Below are 27,954 nucleotides of genomic sequence, written 5' to 3'. Positions count from 1 at the left end.
AGTGTCTGAAGACCACGAGAAAGGCTTCTAGTCTAAACTCAAGATAACGATCTGAGCAGAAATAACACCGGAGAAAAGAACCAGCACATTGAACAGTTAGGAAAGTAAATAACACAAAACATGACATCAAAAGTCATTGCAATCGTGCACCAAGAAAACACAAGACACTCCCATTCTAAACCATTTTATTATCTTATCATTATTTAATATTAAATGATACAAGATCTCTTTGCTTATTACAGGGTTCATGCCTCTGTACAGTACCATCTCTGAAGCTTTCTATACTGACCCCTTATTGGACTCATTTAGTTAGAATTGCCATTACTCTGAGTGTTTCATTATTATTGTTATTATTATTATTATTATTATTATTATTATTATTATTATTTGTATAAATCTGGGTTACAGTGATTTCAGGAGCAGCTCTGCAGTTCCAGCTGCTTGATTTATGCAACTTGATAAGGGCTGGGACCATCTAGTATTACGACATTCTTTTGTTTTGCTGTCAGTGCGTTAGCTGTGCACTAGATGGCGCTAGCACACTATAAAGACCCTTTGGCTGATCTAGGGACGCCAGGCACATGTCAGTTTTAAGTTACTAACTCATTAGGTTGTGAAGATCGAAAGCACCAATAATGAGTTTGTTATACATGATCACTTTTCTGTCATCTCACATCACACCAAGCAGCACATATTAAAGCCATGTGCATCGTACAGTGATCCCAATACATCACGTAGAGGGACTTTGTGATCTTCTTACACACCCAATAAATACCACTGGTGTACATGAGTCTGACAACACTATTAAAAGACAAGGGTCCACCAACAACAGAGGGCGGCTGTTACGAGAGTGGAAGAGCCTCCCTTTCTCCTTCACCAGCAGAGGGCGGCTGTTACGAGCGTGGAAGAGCCTCCCTTTCTCCTTCTCCACCAGCACAGAGCAGAGGGAGGCTGTTACGAGAGTGGAAGAGCCTCCCTTTCTCCTTCTCCACCAGCACAGAGCAGAGGGAGGCTGTTACGAGAGTGAAAGAGCCTCCCTTTCTCCTTCTCCACCAGCACGGAGCAGAGGGAGGCTGTTACGAGAGTATAAGAGCCTCCCACTAACAGTACTGTTACAATCAAAGGCAGTACGAACACCAGTTTTAAGGCAAAGGGTCAGTTGTGAAAGAGAGATCTTTAACTAACACTGATCTAAATATTATACAGATTTCAGACAAATTACAGTACCCAGGCTTCCCTCAAACTGTCTGAAGGACGACGGTGGACGGATTGTGTAGCTCTGAATGAATCGTTTTGCACAGAGAAGGCTCATGTTTAACCCTGTGTGGTATTCTGTCTGCTTAAAGACATCAGATCCAATTATTGCAAAAGGACGGAGAGCCAGTAAGATGCTAATGTTTGAATCAGTCTGGTTTCCGCTATTATTAAATAATAATACTAATCATAATTAGACGTTTTTAATTAATGCTGGGTAATTATTTAAAGTACTTAGTGAACGTGTTATACACGGTATCTGAGTGTTTTCAATAAGAACGACTTGGGAATGATTGCAAAGAGAAGAACATGAAATCTGAAGCGACTTCATGACTTGTGAACAGAGAGCGTTATGTATTTCAATTTCAACACTGCATTTCACTTGCAAAGGAAGGTAGTGGATATTTCACAATAAGAATATGACATCACCTGCCCCGCCCATTCTAAGAATATGCCATCATGAAGATGTGAGTTCCTGAGTGCACTACAAATATACAGTAACCTGAGCAGAAAAATACTGTCTCTAGTACAACAGTCTAGTACTTTAGACTCTACGCTACAGCGAGTAAGTTAGTATACACCTGGTATGCTACATTACACTAGGTTATGTATCAGTACTTGAAAGCAGCTTCATATCAATATGAAATGGGTCGATTTCCCTCTAACTAAACAACTTGAAATGGACGTACCTTTTAAGAAAATTAAATCAAATCACGTTTTTAACAAGCATACAAACAAAATCGACAAAAAAAAAAAAAAAAACAGATTTTTTTTCGATGTAGTGTCAGAATGCATTTTAAACACAGGTTGAAGGACTTCCAGTTAACAAATCCATTTTGTCCATGAATGAATCAATGCCATGCTACTCAAAGTCCAGAATCCTTGAAAGCTTTGATTTCTGAAAGTTTAGAGCAACAAAAAAATTCTTTCTACATGGCGGGAATGGTTCTAACTGTGTCCCGTGCTTCGCTTATGATCCCTGACCGGAGACACAGCGACTGGGAACTCCCAGCAGCCTTTGGGATTCCAATCGCTGTGTCTCCAAATAAAAGCCCAGCACTGCAGGAGAGAGCTGCTAAATGAATGTATCAGATTGTCAGTCCGTTAAAAGAGGAGGTAGGACAGCAGACTACAGGGACGTTTTTCCAGAGCAGGCTGTTCTGCTGTCCAGTGGCTGGATAGCGAGCAGGGTAGCGTGGGCACTTTCCTGCCCCCACACTGCTGTAAGTACCTGCAACTGAGAGAGCAATCACAAGGGGGTGAAAGATGATTTGATCAGTTTAAAGGGTGCAGGACAGCAGAGAGACGATTATCCTTGATGCACGGGATGACACCGGCAGAGAGAGAGCGGAGGTATGTTACACAGAGGGGTCTTTAAGGGTGATTGAGGGATCAGTGGCAGTTTGCAGGAGTCCCAGTGGTTTGAAAGGGAGCAGAGGGATAGAAACTCACACGAGCCCTGCGTTACAGAACTCCCCCGTGTACTAAAACATAGCCTTCGGTCAAGACTTTTTAATGTAATGTTTTAGGATTTCTTCTAACTGCTTGCATGAACTTTATGGGGTACGAGAATTTGCCCGGCCAAGGCTTTTAAAAGAGCATTACAAAAGACCTAGATAAGAACCGGAACATGGTACCAAAGGGATATTGCTGAAATGACCAGAAGCACAGGAACGGGAGCGATCAGGCCCCTGGTTCAATCTGCACTGAACGGATCATCACGGCATTCCTGCTCCCTACACAAAACACAAGACTGCCATTCACACACAGCAGGCGTTACAAACAGCTCTCTTTATGTTATCAAAGCAACACGACTGGGATATTTATCATGGATACAAACAGGACACACGATAACTGAAGGGAGGGCTTTAACCCAGACCTGGGTGCAGGACTCGTGTGAGTTTCTATTCTGAACGGTGGCTAGAGGCTGAAACACAGTGCTAAGGATGCTAATACTAAGTGGAACTGTTTAAAGCCTACATAGGTTCAATGTTTAGAATTTCACCTGAACAGGCCGGCCAAATGCGTTTGCAAAGCAGTAAAGGTTACAGTGGACTGAATTACTTCATATTCAATACTTGTTCACATTCTTTTCCGTATACAATGAAATGCTCCACACATTGTCTTACACATACATACATGATGCAGTAATCTATAAAAAGAAGTGACGGTTTCTCATGATGGCTTTTCTGATTAGTTAGAAACATTCTCAATATTTTAAAGTTTGAAACGTGTTCAATCCTCAAGTCTACACATTTAGGAAAATAAACCGAAACTTGTCTGCTAAATGCAGCCACTGTTTCAATATTAACAGGACCTGCTCTTCTAGTTTCTTTTAAAGACAAAAACACACCAGAGAGACACGCATGCACGCACGCACGCACACACGCACGCACACACACACTGTTGGTTTTCTCTCAGTCCACTTCTTGGAAGGATTTGAAGGGCACTGGTATTAAGATCTCCATTCAGATCTGTGGAGACCCCAATACCTAGCGGAGGTATCAGAAATCCACAGCGTTTCTGACGCAGGCACCACTCGGACATGTAGAACAGCACAGCAGCTGCAGGGGGCTCCTCTCTCTTTCCATAGCTTCAGAACTCTGTTGATTTATAGAGGAGGCTCGGTGGTCCAGCGGTTAGAGAAAGAGGCTTGTTACCAGGAGGTTCCCAGTTAAATCCCAGCTCAGCCACTGACTCCCTGTGTGGGACCCTGAGCAAGTCACTCAAGAGAACCACTTTGAGCGATTGCAAACCTCATGTTAAAAGGTAAACGCACAGAAGAAAACGAATGCCTCTGTTTACATGAATTGAGAAGACCCCAGAATCTGATGCATCCGAAGCACAGCGTTATTTCTGATGCCCTCGGGGGGTGTGGAGGGGCACAGCGAGGGCAGTGGTGTTGGGCTCTCTCAGTCAGTGTGATGCCCTCGGGGGGTGTGGAGGGGGCACAGCGAGGGCAGTGGTGTTGGGCTCTCTCAGTCAGTGTGATGCCCTCGGGGGGTGTGGAGGGGGCACAGCGAGGGCAGTGGTGATGGGCTCTCTCAGTCAGCGTGATGCCCTCGGGGGTGTGGAGGGGGCACAGCGAGGGCAGTGGTGTTGGGCTCTCTCAGTCAATGTGATGCCCTCGGGGGGGTGTGGAGGGGGCACAGCGAGGGCAGTGGTGTTGGGCTCTCAGTCAGTGTGATGCCCTCGGGGGGTGTGGAGGGGCACGGCGAGGGCAGTGGTGTTGTGCTCTCTCAGTCAGTGTGATGCCCTCGGGGGGTGTGGAGGGGGCACAGCGAGGGCAGTGGTGTTGGGCTCTCTCAGTCAGCGTGATGCCCTCGGGGGGTGTGGAGGGGGCACAGCGAGGGCAGTGGTGTTGGGCTCTCTCAGTCAGTGTGATGCCCTCGGGGGGTGTGGAGGGGGCACAGCGAGGGCAGTGGTGTTGGGCTCTCTCAGTCAGTGTGATGCCCTCGGGGGGTGTGGAGGGGGCACAGCGAGGGCAGTGGTGTTGGGCTCTCTCAGTCAGTGTGATGCCCTCGGGGGGTGTGGAGGGGCACAGCGAGGGCAGTGGTGTTGGGCTCTCTCAGTCAGTGTGATGCCCTCGGGGGTGTGGAGGGGGCATGGCGAGGGCAGTGGTGTTGGGCTCTCTCAGTCAGTGTGATGCCCTCGGGGGTGTGGAGGGGCATGGCGAGGGCAGTGGTGTTGGGCTCTCTCAGTCAGCATGGTTGTTTGTGTCGGTGATGGGGATCAGGCTCTTGGCTTTCCTCCCGGATCCCGTGACCACGCGGTAGCAGCCCCGAGCGATGCGGTACATCCAGATGGCGTTGAGGACGTCCAGGCTCACGCTGGACAGGATCCAGGCCACCTGCGGCCCCGGGCCCAGCCTCTCGAAGGCCGGGGTCCCCAGGGTGGAAATCACCCGCCAGTAATAGGTGGGGATGACGGCGATGCGCACCGCGAAGAAGACCACCGACATGGCGATGCCGTTCAGGACCACCCGACGGTCCGAGCGGGGCACGGACAGGGCCTCGAAGAACCACCTGCAGGGAGAGAGGTGGGGGAGCGACAGCAGTGCTGAGTACAGGGAGAGGTGGGGGAGCAACAGCACTGCTGAGTACAGGGAGAGGTGGGGGGGCAGCAGTGCTGAGTACAGGGAGAGGTGGGGGGGCAGCAGTGCTGAGTACAGGGAGAGGTGGGGGGGCAGCAGGGCTGAGTACAGGGAGAGGTGGGGGGGCAGCAGTGCTGAGTACAGGGAGAGGTGGGGGGGCAGCAGTGCTGAGTACAGGGAGAGGTGGGGGGGCAGCAGGGCTGAGTACAGGGAGAGGTGGGGGGGCAGCAGTGCTGAGTACAGGGAGAGGTGGGGGGGCAGCAGCGCTGAGTACAGGGAGAGGTGGGGGGGCAGCAGCGCTGAGTACAGGGAGAGGTGGGGGGCAGCAGTGCTGAGTACAGGGAGAGGTGGGGGAGCGACAGCAGTGCTGAGTACAAAGGGAGTTGGTGGGGGCGACAGCGGTGCTGAGTACAGGGAGAGGTGGGGGAGCGACAGCAGGGCTGAGTACAGGGAGAGGTGGGGGGGCAGCAGGGCTGAGTACAGGGAGAGGTGGGGGGGCAGCAGTGCTGAATACAGGGAGAGGTGTGGGAGCAGCAGTGCTGAGTACAGGGAGAGGTGGGGGGGCAGCAGTGCTGAGTACAGGGAGAGGTGGGGGGGCAGCAGTGCTGAGTACAGGGAGAGGTGGGGGAGCGACAGCAGGGCTGAGTACAGGGAGAGGTGGGGGGGCAGCAGTGCTGAGTACAGGGAGAGGTGGGGGGGCAGCAGTGCTGAATACAGGGAGAGGTGTGGGAGCAGCAGTGCTGAGTACAGGGAGAGGTGGGGGGGCAGCAGTGCTGAGTACAGGGAGAGGTGGGGGGGCAGCAGTGCTGAGTACAGGGAGAGGTGGGGGGGCAGCAGTGCTGAGTACAGGGAGAGGTGGGGGGGCAGCAGTGCTGAGTACAGGGAGAGGTGGGGGAGCGACAGCAGTGCTGAGTACAGGGAGAGGTGGGGGGGGCAGCAGCGCCGACTACAGGGAGAGGTGGGGGGGGCAGCAGTGCTGACTACAGGGAGGGCACAGGGATCTCTTGTATTAAGAAACATAAGAACATTTACAAATAACATTCAGCCCATCAGTGCTCATCCAGTTCCCAGGACAGTAACGGACTGCTTTTCAAATCTCAAGTCTGGTCTTAAAGAGGAGGCCCATTACGGCTCATCCTGTTCCTAAGAGTAACCCATTCCATCCCCTCACCACTCTCTGTGTGAAGAAGAGTCTCCTTCAGCAACATGACTAGGTAACCCATTCCATCCCCTCACCACTCTCTGTGTGAAGAAGAGTCTCCTTCAGCAACATGACTAGGTAACCCATTCCATCCCCTCCCCACTCTCTGTGTGAAGAAGAGTCTCCTTCAGCAACATGACTAGGTAACCCATTCCATCCCCTCCCCACTCTCTGTGTGAAGAAGAGTCTCCTTCAGCAACATGACTAGGTAACCCATTCCATCCCCTCACCACTCTCTGTGTGAAGAAGAGTCTCCTTCAGCAACATGACTAGGTAACCCATTCCATCCCCTCCCCACTCTCTGTGTGAAGAAGAGTCTCCTTCAGCAACATGACTAGGTAACCCATTCCATCCCCTCACCACTCTCTGTGTGAAGAGTCTCCTTCAGCAACATGACTAGGTAACCCATTCCATCCCCTCACCACTCTCTGTGTGAAGAAGAGTCTCCTTCAGCAACATGACTAGGTAACCCATTCCATCCCCTCACCACTCTCTGTGTGAAGAAGAGTCTCCTTCAGCAACATGACTAGGTAACCCATTCCATCCCCTCCCCACTCTCTGTGTGAAGAAGTCTCCTTCAGCAACATGACTAGGTAACCCATTCCATCCCCTCACCACTCTCTGTGTGAAGAAGAGTCTCCTTCAGCAACATGACTAGGTAACCCATTCCATCCCCTCCCCACTCTCTGTGTGAAGAAGAGTCTCCTTCAGCAACATGACTAGGTAACCCATTCCATCCCCTCACCACTCTCTGTGTGAAGAAGAGTCTCCTACCCTCTGTCCTATGTCTGCTTAATCTCCCCACTGTGTCCTCTGGTCCTGGCCAGGTTTTAAAGACTTCAATCAACACAACGAACCTGACAGAGAAACTTACCGCTGGTTCACAAAGGGGGTCGACAGCTCCGACAGGAGCCTGAAATTCGCAAAATATGGCAGCACCCCCCGACTCTGCGAGACCAAACAAAAAAAACAGCATTACTGCACATGCATTTTCCAGTAAATCTTATCTAACAGGACTTTGTAGATCCCACATTTATTTAAGCTCATAACAGCAATATGTTTTCTTCACTATTAGCTTCAAATTAAATGCCATTAACAACGTTGCCTTTAAGATAAAGCCCGTGTCTTTCATATAGGACAACGTGCAACCTAGGAATCGATTTGAAAGCGACTTGCTTTCTCTGCAAGCCTCAGGTGACGTTGCGAAGTCACACATTCAGTATGCTTCAAATCGGACGATTATGCTGAACAGTGGAAGTTCTCAAATCAAAGCTTAGGAGCAGACTCAGTGAAGTCAATGTGGAAGCAACTCGCTGACTCTCAATTTCCAGTTACTGGTGCAGAATATGAAAGCTCAGATTTCACACTGATAGTACAGAACATATTTTCCAGTACTTAAATTGCACACTGGAAACGTTTTGTTTTTCATAATGTACAAACTTGTTTAAATAAAGTGCTATTAGTGTCTTGAGTGTTTCTATATAAAAAGCACTGTTTAATTTATTTTTTGTTCAGTTGTGTTGGAAAACTTTTCCATGGTTTTCATTTCTTTTTTTGTTAATAGAGAGTATTAGCACTGGTATGTGTGTGTATATACATATATACTGTGAAGCCAGAAATGTTTGCCAGCTTTTTATTGTGTGTTTTTCATGTTTGAAAAATACAATTTTAAGACCTTTTAGTAACAGTTAATATATGTTTGGAAATCTATATAGATAAAAAAAAGCACAGTTAAAAAATGTTTACTTATACTTATAACTTTAAAGCCAGTTTCAAAGAGCTTTTCAAAATTTTGAAAAGAGCTTTAGATTTGAAAGTTGTAAGTGTAAGTTGTCAGGATGTTAACAATGAAAAGAAAAACGACTTTCAGAACCCCGCTCCTTACTCTTTTAAGATCTGTTTTTCAAACCAGCTTTGAAGCTATTCCGCCAGCTCGTTCATTTTAGCCAAGTTCCTTTATTCTCGTTTAACGGAACAAATAAATCCGAGGTTTTACAAAAGCTGCAGGTCGGTATTGTCTGATTTGAACCCAAATGTGTCCCAGTCAAGCGAGTGCCACCACTGATCTTCAACTGGAAAACTGAGAACTTCATCAGAACGATACTGTTGTGATAACTTCGTTAACTGCAAATGCAGCCCTTCAGATGCTTTAAAAAATAAATGCAGATAGAGTCCCAGGAAAAGTTAAAATAAAACTAAACTAAAGCACATTTTATGTCAGTATTTCATGTTTTTCTGTTATTTATATAAACTACACACCTGGTCACTGGTACGCCTCTTAACTAAAGAAGATTGCATAGCAGGGATGGGAATAAGACTCCTATTGCACAGCAGCCTCACCCATTCCAGGTTTTATTACAAGCTTATTACAGTGTGTAGAGGTAACAAGCTCAGTTTTTAAACTCACAGTGAAACCAGGAATGGATCAAACTCCGCTGCAGAAGGAGTCTCGTTACCATCCTTAGGATAGACTTGGAAGAAACTCGTTTTCTCTCCTTACCAGGACAAACCCATAGGCGTAGAGCGCAGCAATGTGATGGCAGACGAAAAACCCATCCCCCATGGTCTTCCAGTACCGGGCAAGCAGCAACAAATCTGCAAAGAGAGAGAGAGATCAGAGACCTGTGGCTGTGCCAGCATGGCTGCTGTGAGGGATTGTCTCCCTCTAGTGGATCACTAGCGCAACTGCAGCCCGCGATAATACACCTCGGTGCACCATTGCATTTTCTGTTAATTTGTTTTTAAATTACTCTGATTCTGGGCTTATACTCGGTATTACTTTTATAAAGACACTTTCGAACCGTCTGGTTCCGCATGCTTCTGACTGACTGCTAGAACAGAAAAGCAGGTCCTGGTGCTCAGGTCACATTAACCCATTAAGAGCCACTGTCCTCCTTTCAGGACAGGCCAGGTGGTCATATTTTTGGAGCATGTTTTATAATTTAAATTTTCTCTTTAATTATATTGTTATGATAACTGACTCCTCTAAGAGTCCTGATCGGAATCTAGATCATAATAAAAGTGCCACGTCTAGCGCTGACTTTTTGTATTTCACACTTCTATTTAATTCAAAAAGAAGCATTGACCATTCAAAAATAAAAACACTCACATAAAAACAACTATGATACAGAAGTTATTACTGCTGCTGGCAGCATGCATTTCACCAATCAAAAGGCTTTGGGAGAGGAGGAGGAGTCGGCAGGAACCAATGAAATGTCTCCGATTGAACAGGTGTGGATTTTAGCAGCCCATGCTATGAATTCAGAAGACATTTTGACTGGGAAATCCCTGAAGCAAAACCGATGTGAACCGAAAACAGGACCAAATAAAGGATAAAAAAAATATGGCGATTATGTTGAAGAAGATACTGCCGGAATGCGTTGTGTTTTAAACCCTACAGCCTGTTCAGCAACACTTCAAATCACAGCGATGGGAAACTCACCATAGACGAGGTAGCCGCAGGTAATGGCAACGTTGAGCTTGACCAGCCGGGGCTCTCCCCTGCAGGAGAGAAGAAAGGAACAGGAATCAGAGCTTCTCCCGGGAGACTGACCAGGGCTGGGCTGCTGAAAGCCAGTCGTATTGGATCAGCTGATCTTCATCCAGGAGCTCTTATGAGCACGCAGCTGCTTCTTAGTTCTGTGTTAACTTAACCTTTTTTATGATGTCTCAGTGGATCCCATTACAGCTATTTGAACAGTGTGTTTTTAGAAGTGTTACAGTGTTTACTAGGAACGCATTACTATACCTTCAGAGCAGCAGTGTGGAGTAGTGGTCAGGGCTCTGGACTCTTGACCGGAGGGTCGTGGGTTCAATCCCAGGTGGGGGACACTGCTGCTGTACCCTTGAGCAAGGTACTTTACCTAGATTGCTCCAGTAAAAACCCAACTGTATAAATGGGTAATTGTATGTAAAACATAATGTGATATCTTGTAAGTCGCCCTGGATAAGGGCGTCTGCTAAGAAATTAATTAATAATAATCCTGCGTTGTCCGTATCACAGCATTACGTTTTTCAACAGAATCCAGATTTCAATATTTTTATTCACACATCACAGGGAAGTCAACTAAGGAATTACTTTTTTCTTCAATTTTTACTCAGGGAAAGTTCACCAAGAGAAAGATCATTTTTCTTCCGAGCGTCGCAGTGCGTCCAGATCACGCTCCCTCCTGCAACGACGCTGGTGCTCCGACTGAAATGAGTGGCCTTTTAGAAGGGGCAGAAAACCAGCATTGTTGAAGGAGGGAGCGTCATCTGGACACACCGCGACCCACAGAAGATAAAGCAAAAGAAAATTCTCCTGCCGAAACACTCCCGAGTAAATGTGGAGAAACGCATTGCCCAGATGATTTGTGATTAAAATTTTCAGAAGAGTCGGCAATATGTTTAAAACTATAACGCTTCAGACAACACGGGACACAGCACAAAGGCAACGTGATGCGTTTCTAGTAAACTCCGTTCTGTAACTCTTCATAGAAGCAAGAACCACTGCAAACCAAGCCTTTTTGTTTTCTGCAATACACTTGCTGTGCACTAGATGGCGCTGTTGCTTACTGTTACAAAGACACTGATCTAGCCTACATTACATATGTCTGTGGCAGGCACCTAGAAGAGCAGCTCCTGATCACAGACCAACACACAGTACTGGAGCGCATGCAGTAAGAATCACATGACGTGAAATGCTGCGTTCGTATTTTCATTTCAAAGGTTTGTTTAAAAGTCGGATGTTGTCTGCTTTCCCAGACTTCAAGACGCACTGCGGAGCCACGGGGGTCACACTGGCTTCTCTTTCAATGCAGCTGTTGTTGTTTTCCTAAACCTATAAGAAGCTTAAAAAGGTTGTTTATTTCCTGATTGCTTAATTCAGGATTTGCCATTCTTTACAGCTTTCACCAGCGTGCTTTGAAGCTGGGGCAAAGGGAAACCGAGCAGTGTGTGCGAGCGAAGGATTATCTCCTAACACGCAGACGGTTTCAGGGTGTTCCGGGGGAACCTTTACTTATAAACACCTTGCTGTGCCTGCCGAGTTGCCTCACCATTAGGATCTTGTGTATCACATTTTAGTTCCAGGCTTTCAAGTTGTTTAGTTTTTGTGTTTCACTCATTACATCCTAGGGAGCTTACAGAATCAGGTCTCACCTCCCAAACGCATGAGCGCAATAAAGTGTAACCCTAAACATGTCCACCCTGCAACAAGGCTGCCTTCAGTGGATGCAAGAAACATGGAACTGAGTGTTCCTTCCCCTAGAAGCAGTGTGTTTCAGGGGGACGGGTTAATGGTTACACTCAGGTGTTCTTGCAGCAAATGTTTGAGAGCTCTATAGACAGCAACGGACAAATGTTTAGCATCACCTAGAATTTTAGGATGGAAACATAATAATTAAACTATATGAACATAATTTAGATCTTTTATTTAACATCAGCTAAACAAAGAAACTACAAAACGATATCGCAAAAGCCTACCTACAGTACAGTATTTCATGTTAGATTTCAAAATGTCACATTGTCCGATTTCCGTCAAGAATCTGGGAAAACTACAAAGCGGTGTGTAATTCAATATGCTAACGTAACATTATTCAGCAGGTTTCATTCCACTTTATGAAGCACAGTAAGCTAATTCTATAGGGTGATGCAAAACTTTTGGCCAGAGCTGTAGGCCTTAGGGATGTTTTTATCTACTCGGTTTTAAAAAGTAAACAGGATGTGATAACTTGGACAGAAAGCAACGCAAAGTGAATCTAAATAACAACACATGACTGATATTTTACAAACCAACACTGTTTGTGAAAAACAGCTTCTTTTAGACGAGACGGACGGACTCCTCTGGACTAGAGCACACTTTTTATTTGTAATGATACAGTATCGGTTCCAGACTAGAGATGCTAATGCAGTCTGAGAGGAGGAGAGAGAGTAACTGTACCCCCCCGCTACCCCACTTCAAGTGCAGCCCGGATCCGAACAATGTCTGAGCTGAGTGGGGAGGTCACATGGGGGCCGTCTCGTTAATGGGCTGTTTGTTTGTCATGAAAGGGAGTTTGTTTCCTCAGAGGTCTAATCTTCACCGGAGCTGAGAAAGCCCAGCTCTCAGCTTAATGAGAAATTTAAAAGAAGCTACGAAACGGAAAAATGTTTCAAGGAATTGCCTCGGGTCTTCAGTTATTTATTTATTTATTTATTTATGAAAAGGGGAAAATGTCACGTTAACGAAAGAGAGAATGAGGATATTTTACAGGGCTGGGGAGTAAGAACTGAAGAAAGGTTTAGGAATTCAGCCCATCAAGGCTCTTCCCTTCTCTGCATGCCATGTGCCCCGATCAGGGGGGTATAATATAACAGGACAGAATCTGCTCTTTATTTAAATGTCCCCAGTGTTTTAGATCCTACTGCTTCACATGGTGGGCTGCTCCATGCATTTCTAACTCTCTGTGTAAAACAAGGCTTCCTAACTTCCTAACTTTTCTCGGCTTCCACTCATGCTCTCTCATCCTACTCTCTGTGCTGAATGTGAAGCAGGGACCTCCTAGATTGCATCGATGAACTGCTTTTATATCCTGGGCGATTCAGAAGGCTCCAGTACAATGCAGCTGTGGCTCCTGCAGGCTGATCAGATCAAAACTGATCATTGTCTCAAGTTATTACACAGCACATGTTCCTAAACATTTCAATGCCGACCTGAAAACCCTTTTTAAATCCGCCTTTAAAAGACGTTCTGTTTTCACCAGCAGTGAATGATCAAACAAAATGAAAACATCGTTTAAAGTAAAAACAACGACAGACACGTGAAACGTCTCCTTGTCCTGGACAGACTGATCTTTAGCAGAAATATTTCAGATCTTTGATGCAGCTGCTGTTTTTTTCCGTTGAAGACATTTTAAAGAAATCATGCAGTGTGTGTTCAATCATTTACCGGAAGCTGTATTTCTTTTTTAAGTGATAAGGCTAGTGACGACAGGACAGGGCAGCAGTGTGGAGTAGTGGTTAGGGCTCTGGACTCTTGACCGGAGGGTTGTGGGTTCAATCCCCGGTGGGGGACACTGCTGTTGTATCCTTGAGCAAGGTACTTTACCTAGATTGCTCTAGTAAAAACCCAACTGTATAAATGGGTAATTGTATGTAAAAATAATGTGAAATAATGTGATGTCTTGTAACAATTGTAAGTCGCCCTGGATAAGGGCGTCTGCTAAGAAATTAATAATAATAATAATAATAACAAAGTACAGTATTTACATTATTCTTTCAGAAATGTGTATTTTCACAGGGAACTACATATTACATGGCTAGGTCAATTTAACAGAAAACGTGAAATCTGTGAAAAACAAAGAGACATTCTTAACTCATATTCAGTATTTCTTCACAGTCTTTTCCATATAAAGCTAAAATGCTGCGCACACACACACACACACACACACACACACACACACACACACACACACAATGATAGGGTTGCACAGATTTATCAACGTGCTGGATGTCTTCTGAGCTCTTCTCTGGTTGGTTGCAAACATTCATGTTAAACATTCACAAGCTGTTTAGCCCTAAGACTAGGATAATAAATAAGATCAGCTATTTAAATAATAAAAACAGGGCTGGAGAAGCTAGTTCTGCATTTGATTAAATGAAACAACGTAAAAAATGTTTTAAAAAGTCCTGGCGTGTCCCCAGGAGACATTTCCTACTCGACCGCAGCCTGCTGCACATCTGGAGCAAATTCCACACCAGCAAGACAAAAGAAAAAAAAATGTTTCGTTTCAAACCCATCATGTTTCAGGTTTTCAGCTCTGAAACTCACTGACAGTGTACTGCAGTCGTTTTTTAAAAACGCAGCCTCTACCTGGCCTGGTCCGACACTTGCTTAAAAAGAAGTCTTTGTTTGCTAGCCTTGCTTTCACACAGTGTTGTGAAAGAACGCAGGAAGTGCTAGCATAACTGATTTCCTGAGGACAAGCCAGGAAAACTTTTCTTAACCCAGTGTGGTTCCCGATATCCCGTTTTAAAATGAAAGCATATGCTATTACAGTGTTTCTTTCCAAACAGCACGTGTGAGGCCTGTGTAACTAACGCAGGTGCAAAGCAGGTTTGTTAGCGAGAAATGAATCTCTCTCTTACCAGACGGGATCCTTGTTCACAGCGTCATCGAACCACAGGATGTACAGACAGAACGTCCCCACGATCAGAGCGTGGACCGTCGACACTAACCTGCAACGAGACCCAGGCGCTGGAGCGGTCAGTGGTTCAGAGCAGAATGTACAAGCATGCAGGGCCAGTGTATTGACAATGATATGGCAGGTGGAATCTCCCCTTCGCTTTCCGTGGGATTCCAAATCCTGCAATAAAACAAACGTCACAAAGGGTCCCATTCACAGCACAGCCGGCTGCTGAGGGACTGATTAAAGTTTAAACAGAACGACTTTTATGAAAAAGTTGCAGATTTCAAGTTAATTAGACAATGTTATGGTTACCTTGAAACCTGCAACTGTGTAAGAAAACAATTAAAAAGGTCTAATTAAGTAGTTCAATTAAGGCTTTAGTTAAGTTGGAATGAAAACCAGAGGACACTCCGGGTCAGGGTTAAGAAGCCCTGTATTATACAATCACCATGTAGAGAGTATCATAGCAAGAGACACAAACTGATTGGTTATTTCCGGGTACCCCCATTGCTGCTGCAGTCAGTTGTACAGCAAGTGGAAAATCATGTCTGAGTAGAACTGCAGCTCCTGGCTTTTGAAATTGAAATAATTTAAATCAGGCTTCAAAGTGACCGAGATTATGAAACAGTTTCTGATGAGGAAGCACTTCTCGTTTTAAAACGTCACCTGGATTTATGTCAGCAAAAATCTGCATGCAGCAGCAACAAAGCCATCAGGCAAATTAAACTAACTTCAATGCCTGCACAGTGAATGAAGCTCCAATAATAAAAACACACTGACTGGCTCACAGAAGCATCTCATTAAAAGCAGCTTCCAGATCTCTGTCTGTGTTCGTCCAGCTTACTGCGGTACTGCAGTTTCACAGTGGTTCAGGGCTTGCACTAACATTGTATTTTCTTTCAATACTTTTGCGCTTGAGTGTTTTAGTCAGTTTAACGTCATTCTTTCATTTTTAATTAGGTCTGCACCAGAGGGTCTCAAACTTAGCTCCTGGAGGGACGCAGAGTCTTCTGGCTTTCGTTCCACCCCGAGCACGCAATTACTTAATTGGTCTAATTATTTGATTAATTGGACAAATGTAATATTTTAATCAAGTGCATTTTTTTTTTAAATCACCAACTGTAAAAGACCTTGAAAAATATTAAACATGTCCAATTGATTATATCAATTGAGAGCTTAAATTGGAAAACCAGAAGACCCTGTTGAAGACTTTTTATCTTTTTAATCCAGCATCAGCTTTTCACTTCATAGAATGCATTTATTTATTTTGCAAAGTGTTTGTGTGGAGTAGTGGTTAGGGCTCTGGACTCCTGATCGGAGGGTCGTGGGTTCAATCCCAGGTGGGGGACACTGCTGCTGTACCCTTGAGCAAGGTACTTTACCTAGATTGCTCCAGTAAAAAACCCAACTGTATAAATGGGTAATTGTATGTAAAAATAATGTGTAAGAAATAATGTAATTGTATGTAAAAATAATGTGTAAGAAATAATGTAATTGTATGTAAAAATAATGTGATATCTTGTAACAATTGTAAGTCGCCCTGGATAAGGGCGTCTGCTAAGAAAATAATAATAAATAAAATATGCCTGCTAGTCCCAGCCCCAGCCCCAGCACCTTTCATCAACTAACTGCTTTAGAAACCCGAGACAGTATGAATCCACGGTCATCTCTACTGAGGGCTGGTGCAATCAATTATTAAGGGACTTGAATATGATCCGTCCACAAGCTGCAAAGTGTGCCATGAGCTTCCCATAATGCTGACAGGCCAGTGCTGAGACGGTCGAAAAAAAAATGTGTTTTTTTATCTTTTGCCGGTATCGCCTGGCTTGGAATTTTATGCAAATGTCCTGGGCGGGCGTGCATAACAGACCTGCTGACTCTGCAAGAGCACAGCCTCAGTGATAGAGGAGCAAACAGGCATGCAAGAACACTCCCTCTCGCACTCCGATCAAACCCAACCCGGCGCCCAGTCCTGGGTTTCACAACCCCTGCTTAGGTATATTATTAAAATGATCAGGAGTTGATAAATCTGATTTAATTACAGCATGAACAAGTCTCACCTGTGCCTGTAGGTTTACCAATAGCAATTATTCATGCAGCACTAAGGGAGGAACAATTCGCTGTCACATTCCTGGCTCCTGGTCATTTCAGGAATATAGTTGAAGGTAGTTCTGAAAACCAGGACTGGGTGCAACGCGTCAAGCATGAGTAACTGCAAATAATCAGAACATTGTAATAAGGGAATAGTAAAAAACAAAAGGAAGTAAATGTAATTTGAAGCTATGTGCTCTGAGAACTGTAACCGAGGTTCTGTGACCAACAGGCAACACTGGAGACGTGTGTGGCGTCCCAATGCTCACTCACAAGTCTGTGATGAACCCAGAAGAAGCCAGAGAGTGGACAGGGTGTGGAGTGGGTGACCAATCACGTTCAGAGTCCATTTCTTTACATTCAATTCCAGCTTCATTTCCATTTCCATTTTAAAATCAATTCCAATTCCAAATTCCCTTTTAATCAACTCCAGCACATCACTGATCAAAACTGCCACGAGCAGCACTCTGTTAAAATGAGCTTCTCACAATTGTTAGTCAATTAAAAATCGGCTTCAAATGAAAGCAGTTGAACAATCATCAGGTCTCTAAAATATCCATTTCAAATTCCAATGCCAGCCACGTTGCTGAAGCTGAATCACCGAGATCCTTTAAGACCTGGCGCGAGATTAATCAGCTGCTAGGAGCCGGATGATCACTGATGGCCCTCTGCTAAATGCTTTCACGTCAAGTGGACAAATGTTTGGGCTCGTGCCTTCCTCAGTGTACTGTAGACATTGTCTACCTGGACTTGGTTTCTTCAGAGTTTTACACTGAAGAAGGCCCTAGCTGAAACATTGGTCTACTTGTCTCTGTGCGTCTGCTTCTTACATGTGTATCAAAGCACCCTGGATGCGGTTCCTTTTAACTCTGGTGCAGTCGCAGTGCATGCACTGAAGGAGCAGACAGCTCTCTGTGTTTGCTCAGGTAAGCAGGGTCACACCCTGCCTTCCACACTGCAGCACCTGGGAGCTGCCCTGGATCAGAGTGCAGTTTCAGCATGAGTTTCTGTCTGCATGCTTTAATTGTTCTTTGGCACGCTTGCCTTCTGTTGCTTCATTGGCTTTCCATTTGGAATTTTACTGGTCCTCTGTGCTGTACCCTGCTCCCATGTGCTGCAACCTGCTCCCATGTGCTGTACCCTGCTCCCTTGTGCTGTACCCTGCTCCCCTGTGCTGTACCCTGCTCCCCTGTGCTGTACCCTGTTCCTCTGTGCTGCACCCAGCTCCCCTGTGCTGTACCCTGCTCCTCTGTGCTGCACCCTGCTCCCATGTGCTGTCCCCTGCTCCCCTGTGCTGTACCCTGCTCCCCTGTGCTGTACCCTGCTCCTCTGTGCTGCACCCAGCTCCCATGTGCTGTCCCCTGCTCCCCTGTGCTGTACCCTGCTCCCCTGTGCTGTACCCTGCTCCTCTGTGCTGCACCCAGCTCCCATGTGCTGTCCGCAGCTCCCATGTGCTGTCCCCTGCTCCCCTGTGCTGTACCCTGCTCCTCTGTGCTGAACCCAGCTCCCATGTGCTGTCCACTGCTCCCATGTGCTGTACCCTGCTCCCCTGTCCTGTACCCTGCTCCTCTGTGCTGCACCCAGCTCCCATGTGCTGTCCCCTGCTCCCATGTGCTGTCCTCTGCTCCCTGTGCTGTCCCCTGCTCCCCTGTGCTGCACCCTGCTCCCCTGTGCTGCACCCTGCTCCCCTGTGCTGCACCCTGCTCCCTTGTGCTGTACCCTGCTCCCCTGTGCTTGAATATCACAGTATTTTGATGTTGATTAATCATTCAGAACACGGCATGTGTGTAAGAACATATCAGAACAAATGAATCATTTTTGAACAGCTTTTCTTTGAAGCAGTGTTACGCACAGGACCTTTGTACTTCCACCTCTGCAATCCAGTGACCTTGTTCTCCAGCTCTTATCATTTCAACTCTTATCAGAGACACAGGCAACTGCTGGATGGCAGCGATAATCAAAGCTGGGACATGACTGTGCGAATGTGGGTCCCCACGGCATAAGCAGCACTTTGCATCTGAGTTTTTACATTAAAACCATCCTACAGTTAAACCTGAGTTAAAGCAAATCATTTTTTTTAAGGGACTGAGCATAAATGCTGACACGGAGCTGACTTTATCAACAATAGCACGGCAATATAAGCAATAAAACACAGACTCAGTGTTGATACGACAAACATGCCGGTTTTGCTGTGCAACTAAAATATACAGTACCTGGCACTTCACACAACAGCATTCCATTCCAGACCATGTCACAGTAATCCAGGTTTTTTGTGTGCACTGTAAACGCGTGTTCACCCGCACTTAAAAAGGAACAACAAAAATCTCCAACTTAATCAATTCTGTCCTGCGAAGACTGCATTTACTGATTTAGACCCACAATAAAACGTGCATTGATCAGTTTCCATCAGTAAATGATCTTCCAGGACGGGATCTGCTGTATTTGGTATCACAACAGTGTTCGTTGATAATAACCTTTCTTTGCAATGTATCGCCTATGAGAGTGTAGGCGTAAATACATTGTAAGACTTTGCGCAGAACATTTCAGCTTGCATGTAAACCCTCATGTGCTTTGAACTCTCAAAGCGATATGAATTGCGAGTGATATTAACCAGTGTGATAACAATCACAAACTCATATTATAAATGTTTGGGACATTTCGACGTGGGGATAATTAGGCTGTTGACCGTTTTTAATTCTGGGGTCAAACATGCAGGTGAGATACAGGTTCTGCTGTATGAAGTTCCATCAGGTTGTAGATGCCAACGGCAGTTTGAAAGTGTGTTTGCATGTATACACAGCAATAAGGAAACACTACTACAGACGACTTCCAACGAGACACATTTCTGACAACGGCTGAGCGTTTAGGAACCCTTCCAGGTTTAAAGACGTAATCACTCAATAACGCTGGGTTTTAGAAACACTAAAAGAAACTGAAATTCAAAAGACAAAGGTTTTGAATAGATGAACTTTTGTTGCCTTTAGTATTTCCAAACTATGAATGCAAATATCATGAAATAGGGAAGCGAAACTAAAAAAAAAAAAAAAGCGACCCTGCAATGCCCAAGCATTCTTGACATGAGAAAAGCTTCTGGATTTTACTATAGAGGGGTGACTATGCACTGTATCATATGTGATACAGAACTAGACACTGCAGGGTTAATGTGATGCAGGAATAGTTCCGGGAGGGGTTTAGCACTGGCTGGATCATTTTCACAACGCATTTCAAAGGCGGTTCGAATATCCAGGGCTGGAGGTAAGCAGGATCCCTTCCCCCTGCTCAGGTCACATGTCCTGCCACACACGGCATGCCACGGCTTACACACAGGTTTATAAATAGCACAGCGCAGGACTCTGTAGCATGAGACAGAGAGACAGGTCAGTGTGACCTGCATCCACAGCGGCATTCCAGAACCACTTCCTGTGCACAGAGCGATGCACAAACGCTTTGCATCGGCCTGTAGAATGAGCTGCTTTGTAAAGTCCAATGAAACCAGCTGAATCATGCAAGCCACGATATATAAAAGCTTCCCACAGCACAGTGTCTTAAAGCACGCTGACAGCATCTGTCTCATAAGGAAGCATTGCAAAGCGCAGAGTAAAGCATGTTAAAAAAAACATGACAAACCATGTTAAGCTATCGCAAAAGCATAGTATAGCCAGTGATGGAAATAGGAGCCGCATTGCACAGCAGTGTGATCCGCTCCTGGTTTTGAGTTTAATAAGACACCCCTGAGCTTGCTACCTACACACTGGGGCTAATCAAGCTCATATTATAATCTGGACTGGATGACACTGCTGTGCAAAAGCAGTCTTATTTCCATCCCTGCCGTGGGGATGTGCAAATCACATCAGGGACGTTCAACTGTTGATTTCTTAAACCGTGTAAAGAAAAGCATTTAAAAGGCCTGTTTTCATGTCAGGAGTTTACAGGAACACTTTGAAAGGAATGCAGAACATTCTGAACGTGCTTATTGGGTCATTTCTTACTTGGTGCTGCATGACCGGTCAGTACAACATCTAACCCCACCGAGACCAGAGCAGGCTTCACGAGATTACCTGGAATTCCACTCTGTGTGCTTGGCTGGCACCACGTTCCCGTATCCCTGGCAGAAGAGGGCCGTGAGGAGCGGACTGGCCAGGACAAACATAAGCTGGAAAACCACGAAGCTCCCGGCGACCACCAGCAACTCATCCATCGCCACTCAAGGCCTGGGGAGAGAGACAGAGAGAGGGAGTTAACACACCGATACACGATACAGGACAGCAAACACAAGAGTCCTAGAACTGTGTTATATACTGCTTTAGTACTCATACAAGTTACACATCCAGCTGGATTAGTTTTCTAATCATTACCAGCCTGTATTTGGTGCATTTGGTGCAAGACGGACACGATTGAAGAGAATACTGTTATTATTATTTGTTTATTTAGCAGACGCCTTTATCCAAGGCGGCTTACAGAGACTAGGGTGTGTGAACTATGCATCAGCTGCAGAGTCACTTACAACTACGTCTCACCCGAAAGACGGAGCACAAGGAGGTTAAGTGACTTGCTCAGGGTCACACAACGAGTCAGTGGTTGAGGTGGGATTTGAACCGGGGACCTCCTGGTTACAAGCCCTTTTCTTTAACCACTGGACCACACAGCCTCCTAAGCCTCCTGTCATGTGACTGACGTACGCGGCCGATTGTGATGTCACCGTTTTGAACGGACTTTAAGAGGTCAAATTCCGCGAGGTGTGTCAGGTTTTTTAAATCAGGTATGATATGGAGAATACAGCACAGTTAAAACTGAAAGAGGCACGGTTGACGTCATGGAGAAGGTTTCTGGTGAAGCAGGCAAAACGTGCGCTCTGATTGGCTGAAAGCCCCCGAGCGGTCTGTAATAACAGAACAAGTTGAGAGGACACATGCTGAAATGTACGTATGTATTTATTTCCCTGGGTTTGTCTGATATAATAACTGAGGTTTTGGAGAGCAGGGCTTGAGCGTTCCTGTGAAGCTTGTCATCTATAAACAGTGGTTTTAAAACACAGTGTCATCGCTCAGCCAAGCTTTATTACCCGTTCCATTATTGAGGAGTAACAGAATGGCTGACCTCCATAGAAAACAGTGGGAGAGCAGCCGTGTAGAAATAAAGAACAATGCCTGGAGTGGTGGCATGAGATAACTGATTATATATATATATATATACACACACACATATACCCACAGCTATTAATACATTTTCTTTAGCGTACAAAATTAATTTACTGCTGTTCTTCACCCAAAAAAATTTTCAAGTTTACTCAGCCCAGAAATCCACAGCTCAACATTTACACCCAGGAGCTCCACAGTGGATCTGAGCTTCCAGGTTCTGGAGGACAAATTCACCCTGCGCTCCACGCGGCCGTGCCTTTACCAGGGGAGACCCTCGGGGACCCCTGCGCTCCCCTGACTGTGTGACTCCCCCTGCACACCACACGGCCGTGCCTTTACCAGGAGAGACCCTCAGAGACCCCTGCACTCCCCTGACTGTGTGACTCCCCCTGCACACCACAGGGCCGTGCCTTTACCAGGAGAGACCCTTGGGGACCCCTGCGCTCCCCTGACTGTGTGACTCCCCCCTGCACATCACGCGGCCGTGTCTTCACCAGTGGAGACCATCTGGGACCCAGACCCAGTTTATTTTATCAAACCCAAACCATTTTAAGCCTAGTTGACCCTGTATCCTTAGACCACAAAATATCAACTACCCTTCAAGCAGCTTTTTTTCAACTTTATTTTCATCCAGTTCCTCAAATCAAAATGCAGGTCATGTTGCTGCTTTTTTGGCAAGGACAGAACTGCTGACAAATTTCCCCTTGCACTAGTTCTCTAGTCACGTGGAACATTGACACAAAAGGTTTCATAGTACAAGGCTGTCTGCTCTTGAGCAATTTAGATGGGCAAGTGAGAGCGAGAAGCGAGCTGTATGCAAAGCCACCAGATTAGGAGTCCCCAGTGCTGTACTGCATGCTGCACGGTGAGACCTGGTCAGAAGAGTAACCCTGCACCCAGTCCTGGGATTCAGAACATCCCTTCTTTAGATATATTACTGAAACGAGCAGGCCATGTACCAGCTGTACTAAAATCCGCTCCGAGCGTCTCCACACAGCATGAATAAATCATACCGGAGTCTGCTTACTATTAGGAGTGGTTCACGCAGCTATAAAGGAAGGATCAGTTTATTTAACACCAGACTCCTGGCTCTTGATCATTTCAATAATATACTCATTTGAGGGTAGGACTTGTGTTAGTTTCTAACCCTTACTTTTGTCACAGGCACACACACACACACAAACGCACGCACGCACACACACACACACACAAGCAGAAGGCTGGTCCAGTTCATTCACCTCGTCTTCAAAGTCAATGTCCTCCAGTTACTCCGGCTTTGACTAAACGTAAAGTTTACAAGACTGTACATGTTTAGAAATCTCAATCCGCTCTGCGAGTATTTAATTTGAATTGTAATACTGAATAATAAGCAATTTAAGAGGCTATGAAGATGACAATTTTAGCTGTTTCAAGATGCAGTATTTGCGTTTGTCTTGGTCACGGTTCCTGTAATTTCAGAACAAGTTTGGAAACGGGACGAGCCCCTTCCTAGCGCACCATTTGCCCCACTATGGGATCGAATTCAATAGGACAGAGCCTAACCTGTCCATGCATTTAGATCTCTGTGTAAAAAGTGCTTCCTACCTTCTGCTCTCAAATTACTTTCACTCAGCTTCCATTTATGCTTGTTCGATGCGCTGTGCTGAATTTGAAACCTGGGTTTATCTGTACCGTTTAGGGTTTTATAAACTTCAATCAAGTCCCCTCTTTCCTTTCTCAACATCCTCTCGTGCTGTTGAGTCCTGGGATCAGCCCAGTTCTCTGTGCATTCTCAAGTGCACTCATGTCTCTTCTGTAGTGAGGAGAACAGAACTGGACACAGCATTCTAGATGGGGGTCTAACTAAAGCATTATACAGCCTGAGCATAACCTCCCTAGACTTGTATTCCACACTTTGAGCAACTTACACTAGCATTTTATCTGCATTTTTAAATTGCCGCTACATTTCTGAACCGTACTTGCAGGATCACTTGCAGTGAAAGTAAACAAACTGAACTCTGAAGTACAGACCTTGTTCCAGTTGGTTTACGTTCTCTGAAGCTGGTTTCAGCTGCAGCTGTGCACCCAGAGGTGTAAATGACGTGACGAGAAATACTGCTAGAAAAGATAAAGTGCGAGGAGGAACATTTCAAACTACTACTATATACTGTATCTCTCTGCTTCTGTGTGACTTGGGAGTGAAACGAGCCTGCACTCCAACTCTCGGGTGTCTTAAAATAAAAAGGCACACTCCTTCTATTGCTGTACCTGCAGCAGAAGGAGGTTATGAATGTCATCTGCAGCTCAGAGAAGCAAAACACAAGTATCAGGGCGTGTCCACAGACTTGAGACTGTCGATGTGGTTTTATAAGATAACTGCTTACTCAGTATTGCCAACAATATTAAAGGAAACTCACTCCTTAAGTTAGGGGCTTTTCGGCAGAGATTTGAAACCCGTCCCTCAAGTCCTTCTCATCGGACGCTCATCAGGTAACTTCACCCATCAGTGTGGAGAGATGCAGTTCTGCAGCCTGCAATCCTAACTGGAGCGGACAGACACACAGACAGACAGACAGACAGACAGACAGACAGACAGACACACACACACAGGCAGACAGACAAACACAGACAGGACAGACAGACACACAGGCAGACAGACAGACAGACACACAGTGTCCCGATTTGAAATGGATTTGATGTCAGATCTGCTGCTGATAGAAATGAACGAGTCTCATTTCAAACCGCTGAGGAAACGCACTGCAGCATAAAACAAATTCACTGTGGCTGATCCAGCCTCATATATGTCAACAGCCAGCAACTAGAAATGAAGAACAGCTTCTGAATTCAGGCAACAATTACCTTAAACAGAGACACATACATACATAAGTACATATATATATATATCTAAGGTAATTGTTCCTGAACCCAGAAGCTGTTTACATTGTACACAGCATGCACTTTCAGACTGCCGTGTTTGCACTGTCACAAGACTGTGTCTCCTCCCACAGTACAAAGGTACGAGGGCGCGGGCGCGGGGCTGGTTAAGCTCAGAGATCAGGCTTTCTGTGGTAATCTTTTAAACTCTGCACACACATGTTATCAATGGGCTTTCAGTCTTCGCTTCCTCTCTTGCAGCAGCTTCTTAAAGTCACAGTTTGTCTTTTTTTGATCCAGCAATGATTGATTGAGAAGACCCAACACTGGTGCTACCTGGGAGAAATATTCAAGCAGTCAAACAAACACTGCTTTTTTTAATTCTGAAAGAATATTCAAACCCTTTTCGCCCCCCAGCGCTACCCACAGCCAACCACGTTCATTTCAAAACCAGCTGATTACTCCAGTATACATGCACAGCCTTGGGTTGGCACCCTGTAGCCTCTGCTACAGAAAAAAAGCAAGCTTCGTTGACCTGTATTTGTTTATTTACTTTGACTGTTTCTATTGCACACAGGCAAAGCTAATGGCCCACCTGGCTGGTCCACATGTTGCTATGGTGACAGAAGCTAGGGCTGACAGATTCCAAGCTTAATTAGACACACCTGAGCTTGAGAAGCCAGAGGAAGAAACCACTGAAACTAGCGGTTTGAATTTTCGGTTTGTTTCCTAAATGTTTCCATTTTAGGATTAAACACGTTTTAATGTTTAAACTTGAACGCATGTTTTTAACCAATCAGGAAAGCCAGAATGTATAATTACGTATAGCATCAAGAACAGCATTTATTGGGGGAAAAAAAGTATTGTGCAGCTATGGCCAAATGTTTTGCATCCCCCTAGAGTTAACTCACCTTGCTTCATAAATGAAATGAAACCTGCTGAATAATGTTACGCTAACATATTGAACTGCACCCTGTTTCCCATATACTTAACGGAAACACTGACAAAAATAAAATGATGTTCATATAGCGGGCTTTTATTTGCATTTAAATGATGTCTCAATCCTGAAATCCTGAAAAGCCACAGCTCTACAGCAAACAAACTAGATATCGAATAATATCGAAAGTGTGTCGATGCAGAGCTAAAATATGTATTCAGACTGCACAAGGGGTGTCCAATCCGGTCCTGCAGGGTTAATCCACTCCAGGTTTAACAGGCGACACGAGATCATGAACTGCCTGGAGGATTACTTGGTTCAATGAAACAATTTATAACAGGGTTTGAACAAAGACCAGGAGAGGAATAGCCAGCTTTGCCAACCCTGCTTGTACACTGTATACAGCCTTAATGGCTTTACTTCTTTAACTGGGGCAGGAATATTGAAGATTTGTAGCACCCGCCTGTGTGAAATGAACATATCTGTATTATTGTTTTATGAATGTATTGGTCTCTCGCTGTGCAGCTGTTTCCCACCCCCCTCCCCCTCCCTCCCTCCCTCCCTCTCTCGTCTGAAAATACTCCTCGCTGACAATGGGGTGTTTGACGAGCGGCAATTTATCATTACAATACGATCCTATTGAGACCAGAAAGACTGACACACAGGGATTAATGGGGACTGCTCACAACTTACTGATGTTGGACTGATGCCCGAGTGTCAATACAACAGCCAACAGCAAAGAATGAAGCTCTCCTCTCTCCTCACTAGACGCTCCAATGGCATGCGTTAGTTTAATGCAGCTCTATTGAAACTGCATGTATTATCATTCCATTTTAAGTGTCCTATTTGTGCAGGGCAGCAGTGTGGAGTAGTGGTTAGGGCTCTGGACTCTTAACCGGAGGGTCGTGGGTTCAATCCCAGGTGGGGACACTGCTGCTGTACCCTTGAGCAAGGTACTTTACCTAGATTGCTCCAGTAAAAACCCAACTGTGTAAATGGGGAATTGTATGTAAAAATAATGCGATATCTTGTAACAATTGGAAGTCGCCCTGGATAAGGGCGTCCGCTAAGAAATAAACAAATTATAATGCATATATGTTGTTGTTTTTGTTCAAAGTCTTGGCAGGGCAATTCATATTATTATTATTATTATTATTATTATTATTATTATTATTATTATTATCATCTTTCATTTTTAACAGTGTTATTTTTAGCTATACCCTCACGTTGTGTTCAATGGAATTGTATTCACACTTCCAAAACACACACACAATACCATTAGTGCAGTAGTGGGACAGTGTAATGTATTGTAACGCTTGAAATGTTTTTGCCTACGATTGTAAGTCGCCCTGGATAAGGGCGTCTGCTAAGAAATAAATAATAATAATAATAATAATAATAATAATGTAAGAAAGCTATGTGTTTACTGGGAGTACAAACCCCTGCCTATCAGAACTGCAGTTTACTACACAAATACTGCGGCGCGTCGGACGGTATTTCTGTCTCGCCAAAAACACACAAGACGTGTCGGTTTCAGTTTTCAATTGCCTTGCGAGCCGATCAGAACAGAGCGGAGCTGCATTGGGGCTGATTTCACACAAACCCCGCACCGTGCAGTTTAATGAGATTTTTACGCTTAATTTATTCACAGCTCACTGCACACTGCACACGGCGCAGACTTGCGTTGCTTTGTTGTATGCAGCGGGTGTAACGTCATTATAATATTACACTACACAGCACTCGACTTGGGCGCACTACACCTTTAAGCAAGCTAATCAAATACCACCAGTACGTGTCAATGTTTCAACTCGCATCAAACTGCAACTCACCGAGCGTAAACAACTCACAGCGACCTTAAATCATTTGTATTATTTTTTTTAATTATTTTATTTTTTTGCATTTAAAAGCACAAGCCGCGGTTACACAAGGTCAACTACAGTTGCACACCCTGCATTACTGTATTATTATTATTATTATTATTTTGTAATGCGTCTTACCCGATAAATGTTGCATAGATCTGTATACGCGGCTGACTCCTCCTTTCTACGACACTTCCTCGAGTTCAGCTGCAGGTGTGTTTTTGTTGCTCCGACGCCCAGCATTAGATGCATTAACTTACTTCCCCCGCTCCTACCCCAGAAGCCCTCCGGAGAAACTTTTCTTTTGCAGATGTGTCGGTCCGCTCGCCTCCGCAGTCCTGGCGCGCTCTCTGACAGCTCTCCGATCGAGCTGCTGACGTC

At 45.3% G+C, this 27,954-nt stretch overlaps 1 protein-coding gene across 3 annotated transcripts; it reads right to left on the bottom strand.

Annotated features, from left to right (window-relative positions):
* Positions 1-168: 168 nt before the first annotated feature.
* On the bottom strand, positions 169-27,954 carry LOC117409824 (TLC domain-containing protein 4-B-like). 3 transcript variants are annotated; one of them, XM_059007166.1, is made up of 7 exons: positions 27,712-27,954; positions 20,845-20,997; positions 14,655-14,744; positions 9,991-10,049; positions 9,049-9,143; positions 7,423-7,496; positions 169-5,279 (listed from the first exon to the last, which is right to left on the bottom strand). In XM_059007166.1, exons 2-7 carry the CDS (start codon positions 20,982-20,984, stop codon positions 4,952-4,954), a joined length of 786 nt encoding a protein of 261 aa, XP_058863149.1. In that variant the 5' UTR covers positions 20,985-20,997; positions 27,712-27,954; the 3' UTR covers positions 169-4,951. The 3 variants fall into 3 exon arrangements, with proteins under 3 accessions (XP_058863149.1, XP_034766248.2, XP_058863150.1); XM_034910357.2 differs by lacking the exon at positions 27,712-27,954 and adding an exon at positions 24,321-24,477; XM_059007167.1 differs by lacking the exon at positions 14,655-14,744.

The sequence above is a fragment of the Acipenser ruthenus genome, chromosome 34 (assembly GCF_902713425.1).
Source record: "Acipenser ruthenus chromosome 34, fAciRut3.2 maternal haplotype, whole genome shotgun sequence".
Classification (NCBI taxonomy): domain Eukaryota; kingdom Metazoa; phylum Chordata; class Actinopteri; order Acipenseriformes; family Acipenseridae; genus Acipenser; species Acipenser ruthenus.
This window is presented reverse-complemented; position numbering and strand designations above follow the sequence as displayed.

Excerpts from the sequence above, each read along its gene's own strand:
- LOC117409824 (XM_059007166.1), bottom strand. The coding sequence starts at position 20,984 with ATGGATGAGTTGCTGGTGGTCGCCGGGAGCTTCGTGGTTTTCCAGCTT. Across the intron at positions 7,497-9,048 it reads ACGCCTATGGGTTTGTCCTG|AGTCGGGGGGTGCTGCCATA; the intron begins GTAAGGAGAGAA and ends TTGGTCTCGCAG. Across the intron at positions 5,280-7,422 it reads ACCCCCTTTGTGAACCAGCG|GTGGTTCTTCGAGGCCCTGT; the intron begins GTAAGTTTCTCT and ends CTCTCCCTGCAG.